The 16108-nt window shown below is 35.8% G+C and overlaps 2 protein-coding genes across 3 annotated transcripts; one reads left to right on the top strand and one right to left on the bottom strand.

The window, feature by feature from the left end:
* Positions 1-1398: 1398 nt before the first annotated feature.
* LOC141826232 (uncharacterized) lies at positions 1399-15657 on the top strand. The gene is made up of 19 exons (XM_074713482.1): positions 1399-1485; positions 1597-1767; positions 1856-2094; positions 3525-3696; positions 3998-4036; positions 4147-4215; positions 4324-4440; positions 4688-4899; positions 4970-5128; positions 5193-5392; positions 5513-5670; positions 5763-5859; positions 6084-6175; positions 6340-6441; positions 7595-7787; positions 10263-10705; positions 11872-12232; positions 12738-14077; positions 15276-15657. The coding sequence occupies exons 1-18, from the start codon at positions 1399-1401 to the stop codon at positions 13982-13984; spliced, it is 4158 nt and encodes a 1385-aa protein (XP_074569583.1). The 3' UTR covers positions 13985-14077; positions 15276-15657.
* LOC141821120 (protein FLUORESCENT IN BLUE LIGHT, chloroplastic-like) lies at positions 6375-9724 on the bottom strand. 2 transcript variants are annotated; one of them, XM_074708500.1, is made up of 6 exons: positions 9580-9724; positions 8609-8820; positions 8375-8534; positions 7486-7803; positions 6981-7167; positions 6375-6582 (listed from the first exon to the last, which is right to left on the bottom strand). In XM_074708500.1, exons 1-6 carry the CDS (start codon positions 9692-9694, stop codon positions 6453-6455), a joined length of 1122 nt encoding a protein of 373 aa, XP_074564601.1. In that variant the 5' UTR covers positions 9695-9724; the 3' UTR covers positions 6375-6452. The 2 variants fall into 2 exon arrangements, with proteins under 2 accessions (XP_074564601.1, XP_074564607.1); XM_074708506.1 differs by lacking the exon at positions 6375-6582 and having other exon boundaries at positions 6836-7167.
* Positions 15658-16108: the final 451 nt, after the last annotated feature.

Genomic DNA, 16108 nt, shown 5'->3' with positions numbered 1-16108 from the left:
AATATTATAATAGCTAATGTTCATAGTCATTACAATTATTGATAACATCTATACACACGTTGTAACTAATTATATGAATATAATTGTTATAATATGACATTATTCATAAGATATAACGTATATATATACATATTGAATTGTCGTTTGCTATAACGTATAACAACGATGATTTACGATTTAAGTTAACTAGTGTTGAATTGAGTTGAGCATGCATAACTCACTCGAACACATGCTGATCGTAAGCGCATGCACGAGTGATTAACAATATATATGTTCTAGTATATATAAACCATAGTTACTATAATGAGAGAGGTGATTTTGGCAACAAATATGGTGGAATGATATTTTGATAATTAATAAAAAAAAATGTTAAAATTCGAATAAAAAGGAGTTTTCCAAAAAAAAAAATATCATTAAAAATCTCATGTTTATACATAATTTATTAAAGAAGCATTTAAATTAAATTATACAATATTAGTAACGACATAATTAGATAATGATTATGGTAAATGAATAATGGCGAAAATATTTTACAGCCATAACCATTCGTACAGTTGTTAATTAATTAACACGATTATCAGATGGTTAGTAATATTTTTAAAATTAAAAAAAAATTACAACTTGGCTCGTCCATGCATGCACCTTCTTTGTATTATTTCGTCACCACGTAACTTCATCAGATTTTGAAAATTTTAAATTGCCAAATTGAAATTAATTGTTCAGGTGTTAGAATTTCATTAAATATAAAATCAAAGACGTCGTCGTACGTGGCTAAATTATATAATGTATAAGTTAAAACTAACCAAATAAATCAAATTGATAAATAAAAACGTTAACCAGTAATTTTATTTAAATATTTTCCATTTTTATTCAAATTATATTTTTAAAAAATAATTATATACATAGCGGAAGAAGGTCAACTTGGTCATGTCCAACTCCTTGAACTCCGCTAGTCCGTAGAAGCGAAAGCAAGCTCTTCCCCTTGGTTTGCTAATTTTATCTCTCTCTTCCTCCATCAGATTTCTAATCTTTGGTACTTTTTCTTCAGGTTGCAGCATTGAATCGAGTAGATTTCTACGATCTCTCGTCCTCTTTTATCGCCCGGAGGATTACGGCAGACACGAGCACCGATTTTGAAAGGAGATCAAAATCGAAATAGTGGAATGCGTTTTTATTTTTGATTTGAAACAACTCCATTTCCTCGCTCTTTTGTTGAGATCTTTCTTAGGGCTGTGAGTTTGGATTTGGACGTCCCATTTCCTGCTTCAGTTTTGTGTTTTTAAGAGGGGAAGGTGAAAGTTTTTCGGTGTATAGGATAAGGGCACATTGCGATTGTTGGTATTGGTTGTGCGATTTGGATCTGATCGGTTCCAAGAAAGTATAAGTTGATCGGGGAAGATGTCTGGATTTATGGGGGTTGTCGTCTCTGATCCTTCGCTTCAAAGTCAGTTCACTCAGATGGAACTCCGAGACCTAAACACTAAAGTAAGCTATTCCCTCACGGATAAACTCTCTGTTGTGTTTTTGATCCATTTTTTGAAGTTATTCTCGATTAGCAGATACTTTCGCTGACGTTTTGCTTGTGTATTTCCTTAGTTCCTTTCAATAAAACGGGAGAGAGGGCATGTGGCGATCAAAGAACTGCCGCCATTGATGGAAAAGTTGAAGGGCCTGAATGATATGGTCACAGAACAAACGATTGCCGAGATGTTAGCTGAATCGTACCCTGATACCAGCCTTGAGATAGACTTTGAATCGTTTCTTCGGGTAGTTCTGAGTTCCAAATCCTGAAATATTCTTGTTAGAGGCAGATCGTATTGTTAATTTGGTTCGACATTGATGATCGATTTGACAGGCATATTTGGATCTTCGATCAAAAGCAAGGCAAAGAATAGGCAACTTGAAGACCCATGTGTCATTCCTGAAGGCCTCCACAACCACGCACTTGCATACCATCAATGAAGCTGAAAAGGCTTCTTATGTGGCACACATCAACAACTATCTCGGAGAAGACCCATTCCTGAAGAAGTATCTGCCATTGGATCCAGCAACCAATGATCTGTTCAATCTTGTTTTGGATGGAGTTCTTCTATGGTAAGTCGCTGATGGTTTTTCTCATTCCTTCTTAGCCATTTTTGCCGCCTTAATTTGCTTCTAATTGTTTATTAAATTATTATAATGGTCATTAAATTATTTATATATTATAAATATGTTTAATTACCTATATAACAACGTCAACATTTGTGGAGCTATATATCCTGATATTGATAAGAGGAAAAAAGATTCACAAAATTAAATGAGACGCTTCAACATTTATGTTCATCTTTCTTCCATACAGTAAATAGTCCCTAATGTTCTACCTCATGAGATTGCTAAGCCTGTATATAAAAAAGACCTTAATGAAAAATTGGCAAATAATAAATCACAAAATTCCATAGGCTTAGATTGTCATTTCTCGAAATTGAAATTTGAAGAAAATGAGTGGAAAGTATAGTAGTGTCCAATAATTTACTAATTTATATTCATTAATTTTGGTATTCTGATTATCGTAAATTTGTCTCTAGCTAACTAGAATTGTTATACTTAATATTAATCCAACTACCAACGTAGTTGTTATTTATAATTTTTTATAAATAATTTATATTAGTTAAAATTAGTTTTCAAAGAAGGATATTTTTTTCAATGTATTTTCTCTAGTTTATTAAACTTTTTAGAATAAAATTTGATACGATATATTAAAAGATTTATTGCAAATCAATTTAAGTTTTAGAATTCAGAATTTTAAATTTTTATAAATACATTATTTTTTTTATTTTCATAAACGTTTTTTTGTCTTTTCAAAATATTTCCCAAATTAATTATGATTTTTAAATAATATTTACTATATTATCAAATCAAAAGTAAGTCCAATTCTCATGTTTGAAATAATTTATCTATCATTTTATTATTTATGTTATCAATTAAAATTAAAACAAAAATTTATCTAAAATTTTGAATTTAAATAACTTAAATAACTGAATTGATTCAAAAATATGTTATAAATAACTGTTCAAAATTATAATTTATATCTTTTTAAAAATCTAGTTCTTATACCTAATCTAATTTTGCAAACATAAATTGCGTAGAAAATTAGGACTATAACACGAGACTACATATATATTATCCTTTTCATTTTAGAATTAACTTTTTAGTTAATATAAATTTAAAGTACATCAAAATAATTATTATTACTTATATGATTATTGAATATTAATAAAGATTGATGTGGTAATTAATATATATGATAGAAACTTATTTTTTAATTTTACGTCAATAATTTTTATCAATTTACATACATTTCTTTTTTACAATAATAAAAAGTATTTTATTTTCAATTAATGATCAAGTTCAAGTTTATTTTCAACATTATAAGATCATGTTGTTCCTCTCTCTATCTCTCTCCCTTCAAAATTGTTCCAGCTTTCTCATATTTTTAAAGCAACGATACTTTCTCACATAGCGCCATATTGTCGAATTTACTTCAGTAAATTGATCAATGTTGCTGTTCCGGGGACAATAGATGAGAGAGCAATAAATACCAAAGAAGTCCTTAACCCATGGGAACGAAATGAGAATCACACTCTTGGCCTCAACTCAGCAAAAGCTATTGGGTGCACTGTTGTCAATATTGGAACACAGGACTTGGTTGAAGGAAGAGTAAGTGCAGTATTTTCCATTCAATACAAGCATCCATTTTTTGTTGGACTTTGGAGAAAAGTTTTCAATTAAAATTCACACTTTCCTTTTAGCAGCAATACAGTGTCAAAATTCATTTAGTTTCGGTTAGAAATAGGATATGAATAGGAGATCTGTCATCAAGAAATTGGATTTAACCTCTTCGGCCATGTTCTTTGCATTTCATGCTGTGAATTCTCATGCGGTGTTAATTATTCTTAACATTGATGAATGATCTGTATAGTTCAAGAATTCGAACTGAAATATTTTTGTTTTCATGCAGCCACATTTGGTACTTGGTTTGATATCTCAAATCATAAAGGCAAGTAGTTGATTGTGCTATTTTAATAAGCAGATAGCAATTTGTGTCTAAAAAGAAAACTAACTGGCACTGGTGATGATTTAAAAAATTGACCTGATTTCCTGTGTCAGATACAACTTTTAGCAGATCTTAACCTCAAGAAAACACCCCAACTTATGGAGATAGTTGGTGACAGTAAGGTGAAGTATAAGAATAAGTTTTTTTTTTTTGTCTTTTTTCGCAATCCCTTTTTTATACTGTAGTCTCTATGGAAAACTGATTCCAGTTTGCCTATTCTACTTTGGCAGGATGCAGAGGAACTACTGACTCTTGCACCAGAAAAGATGTTGCTTAAGTGGATGAATTTTCATCTCAAGAAAGCTGGCTACGGAAAAACTGTCACAAATTTTTCTTCCGATGTGAAGGTATGTGCTATGTGCAAGCGCAGTTTAATTTCTTATCATTTTTTTGCACCATTGCAATATCACTAGAATTAAGATGTTGAATCCGAAATATGATAAACTATTGCCTCATTCAATATTCTTCTTAGGTTTGAAAAGAGAATTGATTATGTGTTTTCATCAGTCCTTTTTCGGTGATATGAAAAATTAGTTAGCTTTCTAGAGTCTTAGTACACTATTTTTTTTTTCTGAAAAACTGATTAATTTACAGGATGGAGAGGCCTATGCTTATCTTCTTAACGCTCTTGCTCCTGAGCATTGCGACTCTTCAACCAAGAATATTGAAGATCCTAATGAGAGAGCAAAAAAAGTAATAGAACAAGCTGAGAAACTGGATTTGAAGAAATTCTTAAGTCCAGAAGCCATTGTGGAAGGCTCTCCCAATTTGAACCTTGCATTTGTGGCACAGATATTTCACCACAGGTTAGAACTATTTTAATGGACAATGCTGTTTGATTCTGGTGGAGTTTTACCAGTTTCAAATCCTATGCAGGAATGGTCTTTCCACCGACAACAATCAGTTACCCGCACAAATTACGCCCGACAGTGATGATATCCAAGATACGAGGGAAGAAAGAGCTTTTCGCCTATGGATCAACAATCTTGGAATCGCTACATTTGTTAATAATTTGTTCGAAGACGTCCGGGATGGGTAAGAACTCTGTGAACAACAAGATTCTTGTGCATTGAACTAATGTTTGTTTTGACATTTACAGATGGGTTCTTCTGGAGGTACTTGACAAAGTCTCTCCTGGCTCAGTTAACTGGAAGCTAGCCACAAAGCCTCCAATTAAGTTGCCTTTTAGAAAAGTTGAAAACTGCAATCAAGTTGTGGAGGTTGGGAAACAGTTGAAACTTTCGCTGGTGAATGTTGCTGGCAATGACATTGTGCAAGGCAACAAAAAGTTAATTATCGGTCAGTTGCATTTCTGCTATATATATTCAGTAGCTGTGCTCCTACGCTGCGTTTTAAATTCATAAAGTAAGCTTGGATTTTTCATTTTTTGCTACGAACTTTCTGTTGTTTCCTTGGCAGCTTTTCTATGGCAATTAATGAGATTCAATATGCTTCAACTCCTAAACAACTTGAGATTTCACTACCAAGGAAAAGAGATATCAGATGCAGATATTCTAAACTGGGCCAACACTAAAGTTAAGGAATCAGGAAGAAATTCTCAAATGGAGAGTTTCAAGGTATATTTGAGATCAACATTCAATTTTGTTCTGTTCAAACATGTGCACTAGTCATCATCTTTACTTTTTTAACATTATTTTTTTTTTTCCAGGACAAAAATTTGGCAACTGGGATATTTTTCCTTGAGCTTCTTAGTGCAGTGCAGCCTAGGATGGTTAGCTGGAATCTCGTTACAAAGGGGGAAAACGGTATGTTCATTTTACACCCAATCACTAACACTACTAAGTTATTTAATAATTTGATGATGTGGCAGTTGTCAACTCTTGCCACGTGTTTACCACATCATCATTCTATTATATTAAGTAAATTGTTAGTGTTATATTGGTACTTTTCAAATTTTAGAAGGTAGTTTAAAACTTTGGAGGACTTTGAAATGAAATTTCACTAAATCATCTATCTCCTTTAACTGCAGATGAAGAAAAGAAGTCTAATGCTACTTATATGATTAGCATAGCGAGAAAACTTGGATGCTCTGTCTTTCTGTTGCCTGAGGACATCATGGAGGTACTAATTTTTCAAGTATAGTAGAATAAATAAAATGTTATAGTCAATTTGCATTTCCTGCCAACATACATATTTCAAAGGGAGGATAACGAATTTGCCTATTATACTTATACTTATTTTGACTTCAAATACGGTCTATAGTGAAAAAACATTTATTTTGATAGGTAAACCAAAAGATGATCCTTACGCTTACTGCGAGCATCATGTACTGGAGTCTGCAACGAGCTGGAGGAGGAAGCTCCAAGATGGCAGAACCTCTACCCGAAGTTCCGGAGCTCTAGCTGATAACGATGCTACATCGACCCATATAGCATCCTATGTCACCTAAAGTTGCAGAGGAGCTGTTGAGCAGAACACAAAGGTTCTTGCTCTTTACTGTGTTTTCTGTTCTTATTGTATCAAATTTCCTTTTGAGAGAGCAAAAAGGGAAATATGTAAGATTGAGATGATTTTGAATGATTTTGTCGCATTCATTCTTTTGGCAATTTATTGTTTTTCTTGAATAATGTTTAAGATATTTTTTGAAACGTGATTTAATAATGCATTATATATCTTGTGAATTTATTGAAAGATTATTCTATTTTATGATTGTTTTTTTTTTATCCTAACTGTCAATGACTAATAAAAAACAATAAGCACATAACAGTGACAACAAAGATCTGTTGATAAACTGGCACCAAATTTTGACATAAAAAGTTAAGCAGAAAGAAGCGCACCTTTATGGTTCAAATTCTCAATCCCATCAACTCCATTGATTTTTCATTCAAAGAAAGAACACAAAAGAAGGTTTCAGTTGCTTTCTAACCTTGCTATGTACTTGTCATAGAACTTGGCTGCCCGCTCAAGGTCGCCTAGCTCGGTATAGCAGTCAGCTATTGCTCCATAAGCCTCAGTGATGTCTGAATTCTCTCCTGTTAGTTTGGATATCTCAATAACCTTGGAGTAATACTTAATGGCTTCCCTGTACTTTCCCTGCCGCTGAAGAGATGCACCTGCATGAATGAGAACAACTTAGATGACCATGTATGGACAAATGTGATCATGTCAAGTACAAGATGATCATGCTCATGAAATTTTTGCTTCTCAATCTGTTCAATTCGTGGAAATCTTGCATATGTGTAACTCAATCTATATCTATCTCTTAAGTTTGACTCAATTGTAGGATCATAATTATAATCGTGGAAATGACTTCGTGATATAGCCTAATGTCTCTTTTAGAAAATCATAGAGCAGGAACAAGAAGAAAGTCAAGTCAGTAAACAGAAGGATATAACCTATTATCCAGTTGTATAGTTAACTTTAAATGAGACCTAGTCCTCGTGCAGCCTTTTTTTCCTCAATGTGATCTTCCAAGCTCTGAGCAAGGTCAAAAGCTTCCTTGAACAGTACATATGCCTTTTTTGGGTCTTGATTCCTCAGGTAGTTTTTTCCAGTCCTCAAAATTGTAAGAAGTTGTTGCTTCTCAGGGTCCACAATGATTTCTGTTTCCTTAATCCTGCCAACTGGCGCATAGCTCAAGCCAGGGGCATAAGCCTCTATCTTTGCCTGCCGTCTCAATGCCTCATTTATCTGACGCAACTGGCTGTTCAATTGCTTCAGCTCATCTTTCCTGGTTCGTGCAAGCAAACCTACAAAATAACATTGCAAAGAAACAATTACTACTCTTACATTATGCTTTATTTTATTGACCTATCATGATAATTGACAATGTCTATAACAATGAACTAAAATTTGAACTATCAATAGATAGCCTTACTGATATAAATAGTGGAGAAAGTAAGAAATGTATATTTGTTTTAGAATAGTCTGAAACCTTGCCCTATTCAAGTTCAACATGGAGATTGTGAACGAACAGAACAGTGGAAGCGGAATAGTACTGCTGGTCTTTTGTTTAGAGGATGTGAGAAAACAGTAGCAGATTTTGGCTTTAGAGCTTCTTTCCACTTCAATTAATAATCAAAACATTTCTCATGGTAGATAGATGTCAACATTATGGCCTACTATAGAAACCGCTAAGATGTTGCAAAAGATTTATTCTAACAATTCCAGATTGAACAGGTGAAAGTATCATTCAGGAGATTCAGGAACCAGAGTACTTGAAACATTTCATGAAATAATAAGAGAAGCAGAATATCTATTTGTAATTCTGTACTGATACATTAACATTTGGGATAGAAAAAATTGGCAATGTTATATTACCGCCAACGGTAGCTCCAATCACTGCTATTGCAAATAACAGTGGCATCTTCATATAAGTTTTATCAGGCTCACATGTTTCAGCCAAAACCTCAAGAGGCAGAGTGAACATCCATACATTTGTGAGGATCAATGCTTTTGGTAATCTAAACATTATGCCCACCTGCAGCAGTTACTTTATAAAGACCAGTTTCATTGCTATCATCTCTGATCGCTTGTGGTGATGTGAGATCGTACCTGATCGCAGCATAAGACTTTCTTGACGATAAAGTGCAATTTTGATATTTTCACATCAATTCTTTCTGACTCTTCTTTATGCGCAATGTATCCTTTTGAATATGTGGAATGGAAGCTTGATAATGTTTGCCAGGCTTGGTTAGATACATGAACATTCAATTTAAAATCGAAATTTTCCTTTTCCAAGGAAAAAGATGAAGCTGAAGGTGAATCTGAATTAGAAAATATTTTGTTATAGAAACTTAGTCATAACAAACTATTTAATCAAAAAAGATCAATAGAAAACAGAATGCAAAACTTAAATCAAAACATGATATCCATAAAAATAGAGGACATTTAGCTCCTCAAAAAAGGGCATAGTGAGGTTCATAAAAAAAGAGGAGAAATTATGAGTTTTCATATGCACAAACCATGATTTAGCATCTATTTTGACTAGTACATTTCCAATAAATCGATAACCAAAATTTGTCATAAAGTATAAACACCATAATCTGCTATCTTTGGTCTGACCATGAGGATCCCGGACCTTCAGGTAAACAATTCATGGAAAAATTGCAATTGGATGGATGGTTTATCATGTCAGGAACATAACTTTTTTGGACAAACATAAACAACTAAAACTCAGATGTTGTAGATTATTGCTTTGCCGAGATAGAATCCTCATGTGCTCTTTGCATCAGCAGTAGTTAACTTTTTAGGTTCATTTCCCAACGAAATTTCGGCTCTTTCCTCTCCTCTCTCTCTCTCTCACACACACACACACACACACACACACACCCCTTAAACCCTAAACACTTCTAAACCCAAACAAATACAACGAGGTCGGGCACCAAATCTTATAAAGTAACCCAGAAACAGAATCCACTAATCGAAAAGTAGTAAAGAAGACAAAATACAAGAACTCCAATTAAACGATAACATGCACTACGTTCCAATCAAAACAAAGAAGGGGAGAGATCGAAGATACAAACTTATTAGGCAACGCCAGCCGGAAAACTCGGCAGGCGACAACGAAGAGCGCCAGGAAGCTTCCCTGTGGCTCGAACTAGTCAGCGGGTGGTGGAAGCATCGCGCGAGAGCAGCCATTATCCTCCCTCTCCAATCTGGGCGATCGAGATCGATGCCTCACAGAGAAGCCATGACTGCGCCCAGTCGGCGCAGCATCCGAAGCTACGGGCGCTAGAGGATCCAGACCCGAACTTTCATATTTCCCGATCCGTTAGCACAATAAATCCGATACGTGACCCGATAAGACACGATCCGCATCCGTTCCACAAAAGGAGTCGCAGACATCGCAAGCATCATGATCCGTGAAACACCAAATAGCAAATAAGCGGTTAGGATTGCGGATTACAACGGTAAGATAATTTTTAATTGGATTATATGATATTGTGTGGTTGATGAAAGGTATCCGATCCCTCCTGTGCGACGCTAAAATAGATAAATTAATCTACAGAGGGGGCGAAAATTAAACCCCTCGCTCGCTGCCGCACCCTCTCTTTATTCTCTCTCTCTCTCTGGTTGCTGCACATTTCTCTCCACCGACTCGAACTCCCACCGCCATCGCTTCTACTAAACGGTCGGTCGATCGAACGCCCTCGCACGCGCCCTCCCGCGCGATTCGGTATTTAAACTGAACCTCTCCTCGCTTCAGATCTCTCCGTCTCGCCTCCTCTCTCGCTAGGGTTTCCTCTCTCCCTCCTCTCTCATGGCTCTCGAGCTGTTTCGCCCTTGCAGGCCCGCTCCGCGAGGATGGGAGACGAATGCCCCTCCGCCAGTGCGGCTCCGAAGACCAGGAAGAGGGCGAGGGACGACGGGGATTTCAAGAGAGTCGCGGAGATCGTTATGGTTTTGTCGGCCTTGGGACAGATGCGAGGCGGCAAGGAGCCGACGGCGGCTGAGAAGGCGCTGGTGGCCGAGGCCAAGGAGAGGCTTGTGGTGATGTGCGAGGCCGTCAAGCCGAAGGAGCTCTTCTCCACGGAGGCAGTGAGGGTCGTGGCGGAGGATCTTGGGTTGAACAGGTCCAAGGATCCTGCGTTGGGATTCCGGCCGCCCAGGATGTCCATCGCAGAGAAGTTGATGCTGACCAAGAAAAAGGTCCGTCTTCCTGCCCCGTTTTGGTTCCTTTGCTCAGGGCCAAGGAATCCAATTGCCTTAACAATTGCTGCTCTTGATCATAGTACGAGATAGCTCTACTGCCCTACAGAGAGTGCAGTGGTGGGAGAACATGCATCTAGTGAGATCCAACTGGTTGCATATTATGCCTTATTGTTTTCATTTAGTATTCTTGCTTACATTGCTTTTCAGTAGGTATTTACCTTTCATGTGTCTATTGAATTCTGCGGTATCGCATAATTACGTTGTTTCAAATCCAAGGTGGTGTTTACCTAGAAAATTAATATCCTATGAAATGACTGCTATTTACTCCAATTTTTTGTTTGCGTTGTTAACCCAAATCCTTGTATCATTTCTCTGTCGTATTAAAAAGTTACGTCTATGAAAGATCCAGGTCATATATGTTAGAAGCTTATTAGTCTTTGTTTTCCATCTGGATCTCTAAATATCTCTTGAGCAGACACTAGTACCTATTTGCCAATTCTGTTTGTACTTTCAAAATCTCCATTCACTTGCTCTTCTTGTTGACTTGCTCTCTAGAGTAAATCCAGTGAAGAGCATACATTAGTGTAAATTATGCTTTTTTTTTAATTTCATAATACTGCAACTTTATTGAAATGTAACGATTGTCACTCTCGAATTGGTTGAATTGCTCTCTAGCATCTAGCAAAGAGCATATATTGGCTTTAGATTATGCTTCTTTTATTAAAAAAAATTTCATGATACTGCAACTTTATTGGAATGTAAAGATTGTCACTCTCAAATCAGGGCAATCTTGTGGGTTCAACATGTTTGTTGTTTTATTGTTCTTTAAGAAGGGAATGGCAATGCCAAATCTCTGATTTCTTTCTATACCATAGGTAAATACAAAGAAATTTCTGAACATTGTAATGAGGTTTAGTTATATTTTGCTTACATATGGATAATTATGCATTATTAATAGGTTACTTGATATCCATGTTATTTTTTAGCTTTTATTGGAAAGCACAGCATTTCAAAATAACTAGCTTTCCAGTTTTCACGGCAGAATTTGTTTGAATGTAAGATATCTGATATGACATTTTCCTTAATGTGGGTCTTATTTTCCTATAAGGTTTAGACACTGCATAACTTATCTGATAACCTATGCTTGTGGTCTAATTCTACAGATGGAAGTGTCCAAGGAAACAAATGAGCATTCATCAGTTCATTCCTTTAAACAGCTTCCTGTAAGTGTTGGTGTAAAATCTGAGTCTCGTGGTATCATTCCATCTGGTGCTTCCAGGATTTCACAGGACAAGAGTCCTATGCCAATATCTTCTGGAGGCTTTCGTAATTCTTCTCCTATATCTCATGTTCCTGTGCTGGCCTGTGCTGCCCCTAGTTTGAAGCAGTCACAGATTAGCGATGCGCATGCTGGTGTCAATACCATAAAACATTCATCTAGTTCTCTTGATAAGGCTTTGCCTTCAGCACATAATGAATTAAATGCTAGACCTAGTGGGCCATCTTATCTGACACAAGATCAAGGTAACATCTTTTGACCATAGCTGTCCTTACTATCTATCAATGCCGTGAAATTCTGGCTTCCTTGGCTTTGTTATGGCTTGAATACTCAATTAATGCATTATCATTTTCTTACTTTTTGCTTAATTTCTCAAATTTATTGCGTTCCTGTAAAGCATTAAAATATTTTGGCATTCCTTACTGAAGTTTGATGTGAACTAGTATTAGTCATAGTTCCAGTTCAATAAAGAACAGATAATAGTATGAATCAGAGATAGCATTGTGGTACTAATATTAGTAATTGTGTTTATTTCCTAATTATTTTTTAGTTTAGTACCAAACAATGTGTCCTGGTATACCGGAAAGACATGTCTGCCAAAGGCTCAATCCTTTGTTTAACATAAATATAAAGGCTAGTTTTTCCTTTGCGAGTCCTCTCTATTGTTCAGAATTTGGTTTTTCCCTACATGTAGTAGTATTTGACATGTCCTAATATTTTCATTCATGCTTAACTTGTTTTCTATTGCAGCTGAAAATCTGCCTCAGAAAATCCCAACCATCTCTTCCATGCAATCACCATCTGTTGCTGCTATGTCAAGGTTTAGCCAACCAAACAAAATGTTGGATCATACTTCAATTAGGTCAGAGGGTATTGCCGGTGCAAATGCTAACCAATCTTCTCATCAGATGAAAAATCAGGAAATAAAGTCTTCTACAATTCAAGCAGGACAAGGAGGCCTGCATGTTACACATCAACCTCCTCAAGGCTTGGCATTCTTTCATACACCTTCTCTTTATACCAATCACAATGAGATTGGTAAGAGCGTGCAGAGGATATTGCAATCGAAGGTTCTGGATCATCCAAGCTGGATTCCTCCATCAAGTGACTATATGAATGCTTCTTTAAATTGCCAGATATGCAAAAATGTGATTTCAGATACAGAAAGTTTGCTTGTCTGCGATGCTTGTGAGAAAGGAAACCATTTGAAATGTCTTCAATCTTATGGCAGCAAAGACATTCCTAAAGTAGAATGGCATTGCCCTAGCTGCTTGGCATCAAGTAATGGAAAGACCTTGCCACCCAAATATGGAAGGGTCACAAGAGCTCCTGTTCCAGCACCAAGAGCTGCTCCAAATACAAGCATTAATGCTGCTTCTAAGAAAACAGAAGATTTGGATCCTAATGCTAGTCGACAGAAAGCACTAACCAACAGCAATTCTAATGCGTCTCAACATTCCAATTCTTCGAATTTGGGTGGCAACCATGATGATTCAATTCCTGATTCAATGGTAGTTGGTGCTGAAATGGATTTGAGGACAAATGGAGTTAAGAGAGATAATGAAAAATGTGATGCAGTAGGTGATCATTTAGAGGAAACAAATGGATCTGTATGTGCTAATTCTGATGCATCGTGTTGGTATCCCAACCATATTGAGAATGATAGTTTAGCCTCATCAAATACTAAGGAAACCACCGAGCCTGTTTTGCAGACTAATACAGTGGGCAAAAGTTCCTGTGAGCGTTCACAGAGTTTGGTTGATGGAAATTACCATTTTTCTAAAGCAACAGTTGCACAAGATTCTGACCAAGATTTATCAAGCAATGACAGAATTTCTGGAAATCATTTGCAAGAAAATTCTGCTACTTCCACTTCTGAACCTGAAGGACATGGTGAGAAGAAACCACCTGAATGCATAGATGCTTCCAGTGTCGAAGTAGTTAGTCAAAGTAGTTTACAAGTAACTGCTGATGAATCAAAAGGATTGGTTAGTTAATCATGATGTGGTCATGTTCTCAAACCCATGGAGGATAATATCTCATTTCTTTAGTCCCTGCTGCTGTCTTTCCCAACAGAGATGTTGGAATTTGTAAGACTTCTTAATGTGCTCTTATCTTTGCAAGTATGATAAATTATAGTATGTTGAAATGCTTGAGTAGTTATTTTTCATCACTATGTATAGAGCACTTCTTCTATACACTGATATGCAATCAAGTTGTCAGTTTAGAAAAAGAGAATCTTTCGTTTAATTGTACTGTATTATGAGTCTGATGAATTATGAAACAATTGTTGTGACATATTTATAAATTATGTGACATGCACTTTGATTAACTTGAACAGCTCAATGTTTCCATTGTTTGAAATAACATGGTCTTTCTAGTATAGTTGACCTCACTATTTTGTATAACTGGTAGGGGGGAAAAGTATATAGCTGGTATATGATGTCTTTAAGTAGGTAAGATAAACAGGGATCTTGACAAATATGATTGTTTTTGTGTTGCCCTAAAATAGAAAACATGAAAGGAAGCATTTGAAGGCACTAAAACTTAGTAGTGCGAACAAGAAATTCTCAAGTCAAAAAGATGACAAGCTAAAGTTACAAGATCTATGTCACATTTATCTATTTCTTTAAAAAAATTTTGCTTTATATAGCTAAGTCTTGGAAACTTTAGGCTGTGTTTGTGTTCCTTCTTTTAAAAAGTCTCAAAGGATCTTTTTCCATTTCTCAAATTTTTTCCCCTGAAAAAAGGTAACAAAGATGCTTATAAACCAGTCGTCGTTGGCTCATGTGTTTCTGCTTATTATCATCTTCTATTTTTACTTGTTATTTTAGAAGTTAAGTGGTTATCCAGTACAAGCACAACTAAAACTGCTTGAACTGATAAAACAGGCAGAAAGCAATACTCTGGAATTTGTTTAGTTCTGCTGCTTATTATTTAAGCCTTGATGGAAGAATGTTGAAACAGCTGGGAAAATAACAATCTCCTTCAGCTCCCTTGTTTAAAATGATTTGTCTTATAACTGTTTCAGCATTGGTACTGGGGAACTTTGGCAAATAACTGCTAAGCACATCATTATTTTTTAGACTAATCACTTTTTAAAAGGATTAATCATTATTTTTCCTTCTCTTCTTTACATCATCACGCAAGATTACGGATTACCCATACTTTTTCTGCCATGCATATTGTAGTTCACTGATGAACCCTTTGATCTCTCTTTACAAGCTATTTGGAAGGCTTAGTTCATGTTTCTAACCAAATATCTTTCTTTTTGTTCCTCTTAAACAGGTACTCTTCCAAAATTGCCCAGCTGACAATATGTGGCTTTTGTATACGCTTCAACACTTAGTAGAATCTGCATGTTGTTTCGTCTGTACTATATATCCTTTCTAATTTCCAACCAGCTATCATAGCTTTGTTTTTCTGATAAAATCTCAAAAGCATTTGGAATGACTTCAGTAGTCCAGTTGACCCTTCAGCCGCTGGCACCTGACGTAAAATGTGAAGTAGTTGCAAGGTCCATGACCACTTTTTTACCTAAAGATATTTTTATAATCTTATTAGGTTCTGATTTGTAGTTTATTGAATAGTTGTAGGGCTGTATATGCTGTTTTTTTTTATAATCCAAGTATCTGAGTTTTATGATCTAATTAATTTTTAAAGTGACCAATTTGATTCTATGAAAAATTTCCTACCGACTATCGATTCGAAAGTACAAATGATGCCCCCAGGGTATAGGTGAGTTGGTTACGACACAGCAGGCTTGCAGAAGAGGACAAGGATTCGAATCCTAGCGAAGCTAGGCAATATCTTCCTGTGTCGTGATCAATTGCAATTTCTTGATTTACCTCCTCATAGATGGCCGTGGAGCCGACGGTGTGGAGCTGCTAAGGTGGCGGATTCTACCTTTTTACAGAAGAAAGTACAAATGATAGTCTATATAATAATCTAGTGGTCTCAATAATTCAAACGCAGGAGGAGGTGAATTCCTGATGCATGGAGAATCTAGGGGTGCAAACGAATCGAATCGAACCGAATAATAGAAAAATATTGATATTCGAATTCGAGCTCGAAACATATATTTGATATTCGAATTCGATTCGAAGTTCGAAAATATCAAT

This window comes from Curcuma longa, chromosome 1 (genome assembly GCF_044706935.1).
Source record: "Curcuma longa cultivar G26 ecotype Majalengka, Jawa Barat chromosome 1, ITB_CL_G26_1.1, whole genome shotgun sequence".
Classification (NCBI taxonomy): domain Eukaryota; kingdom Viridiplantae; phylum Streptophyta; class Magnoliopsida; order Zingiberales; family Zingiberaceae; genus Curcuma; species Curcuma longa.
The sequence above is the reverse complement of the archived record's forward strand: the minus strand, read 5'-3'. Positions and strand labels throughout refer to the sequence as shown.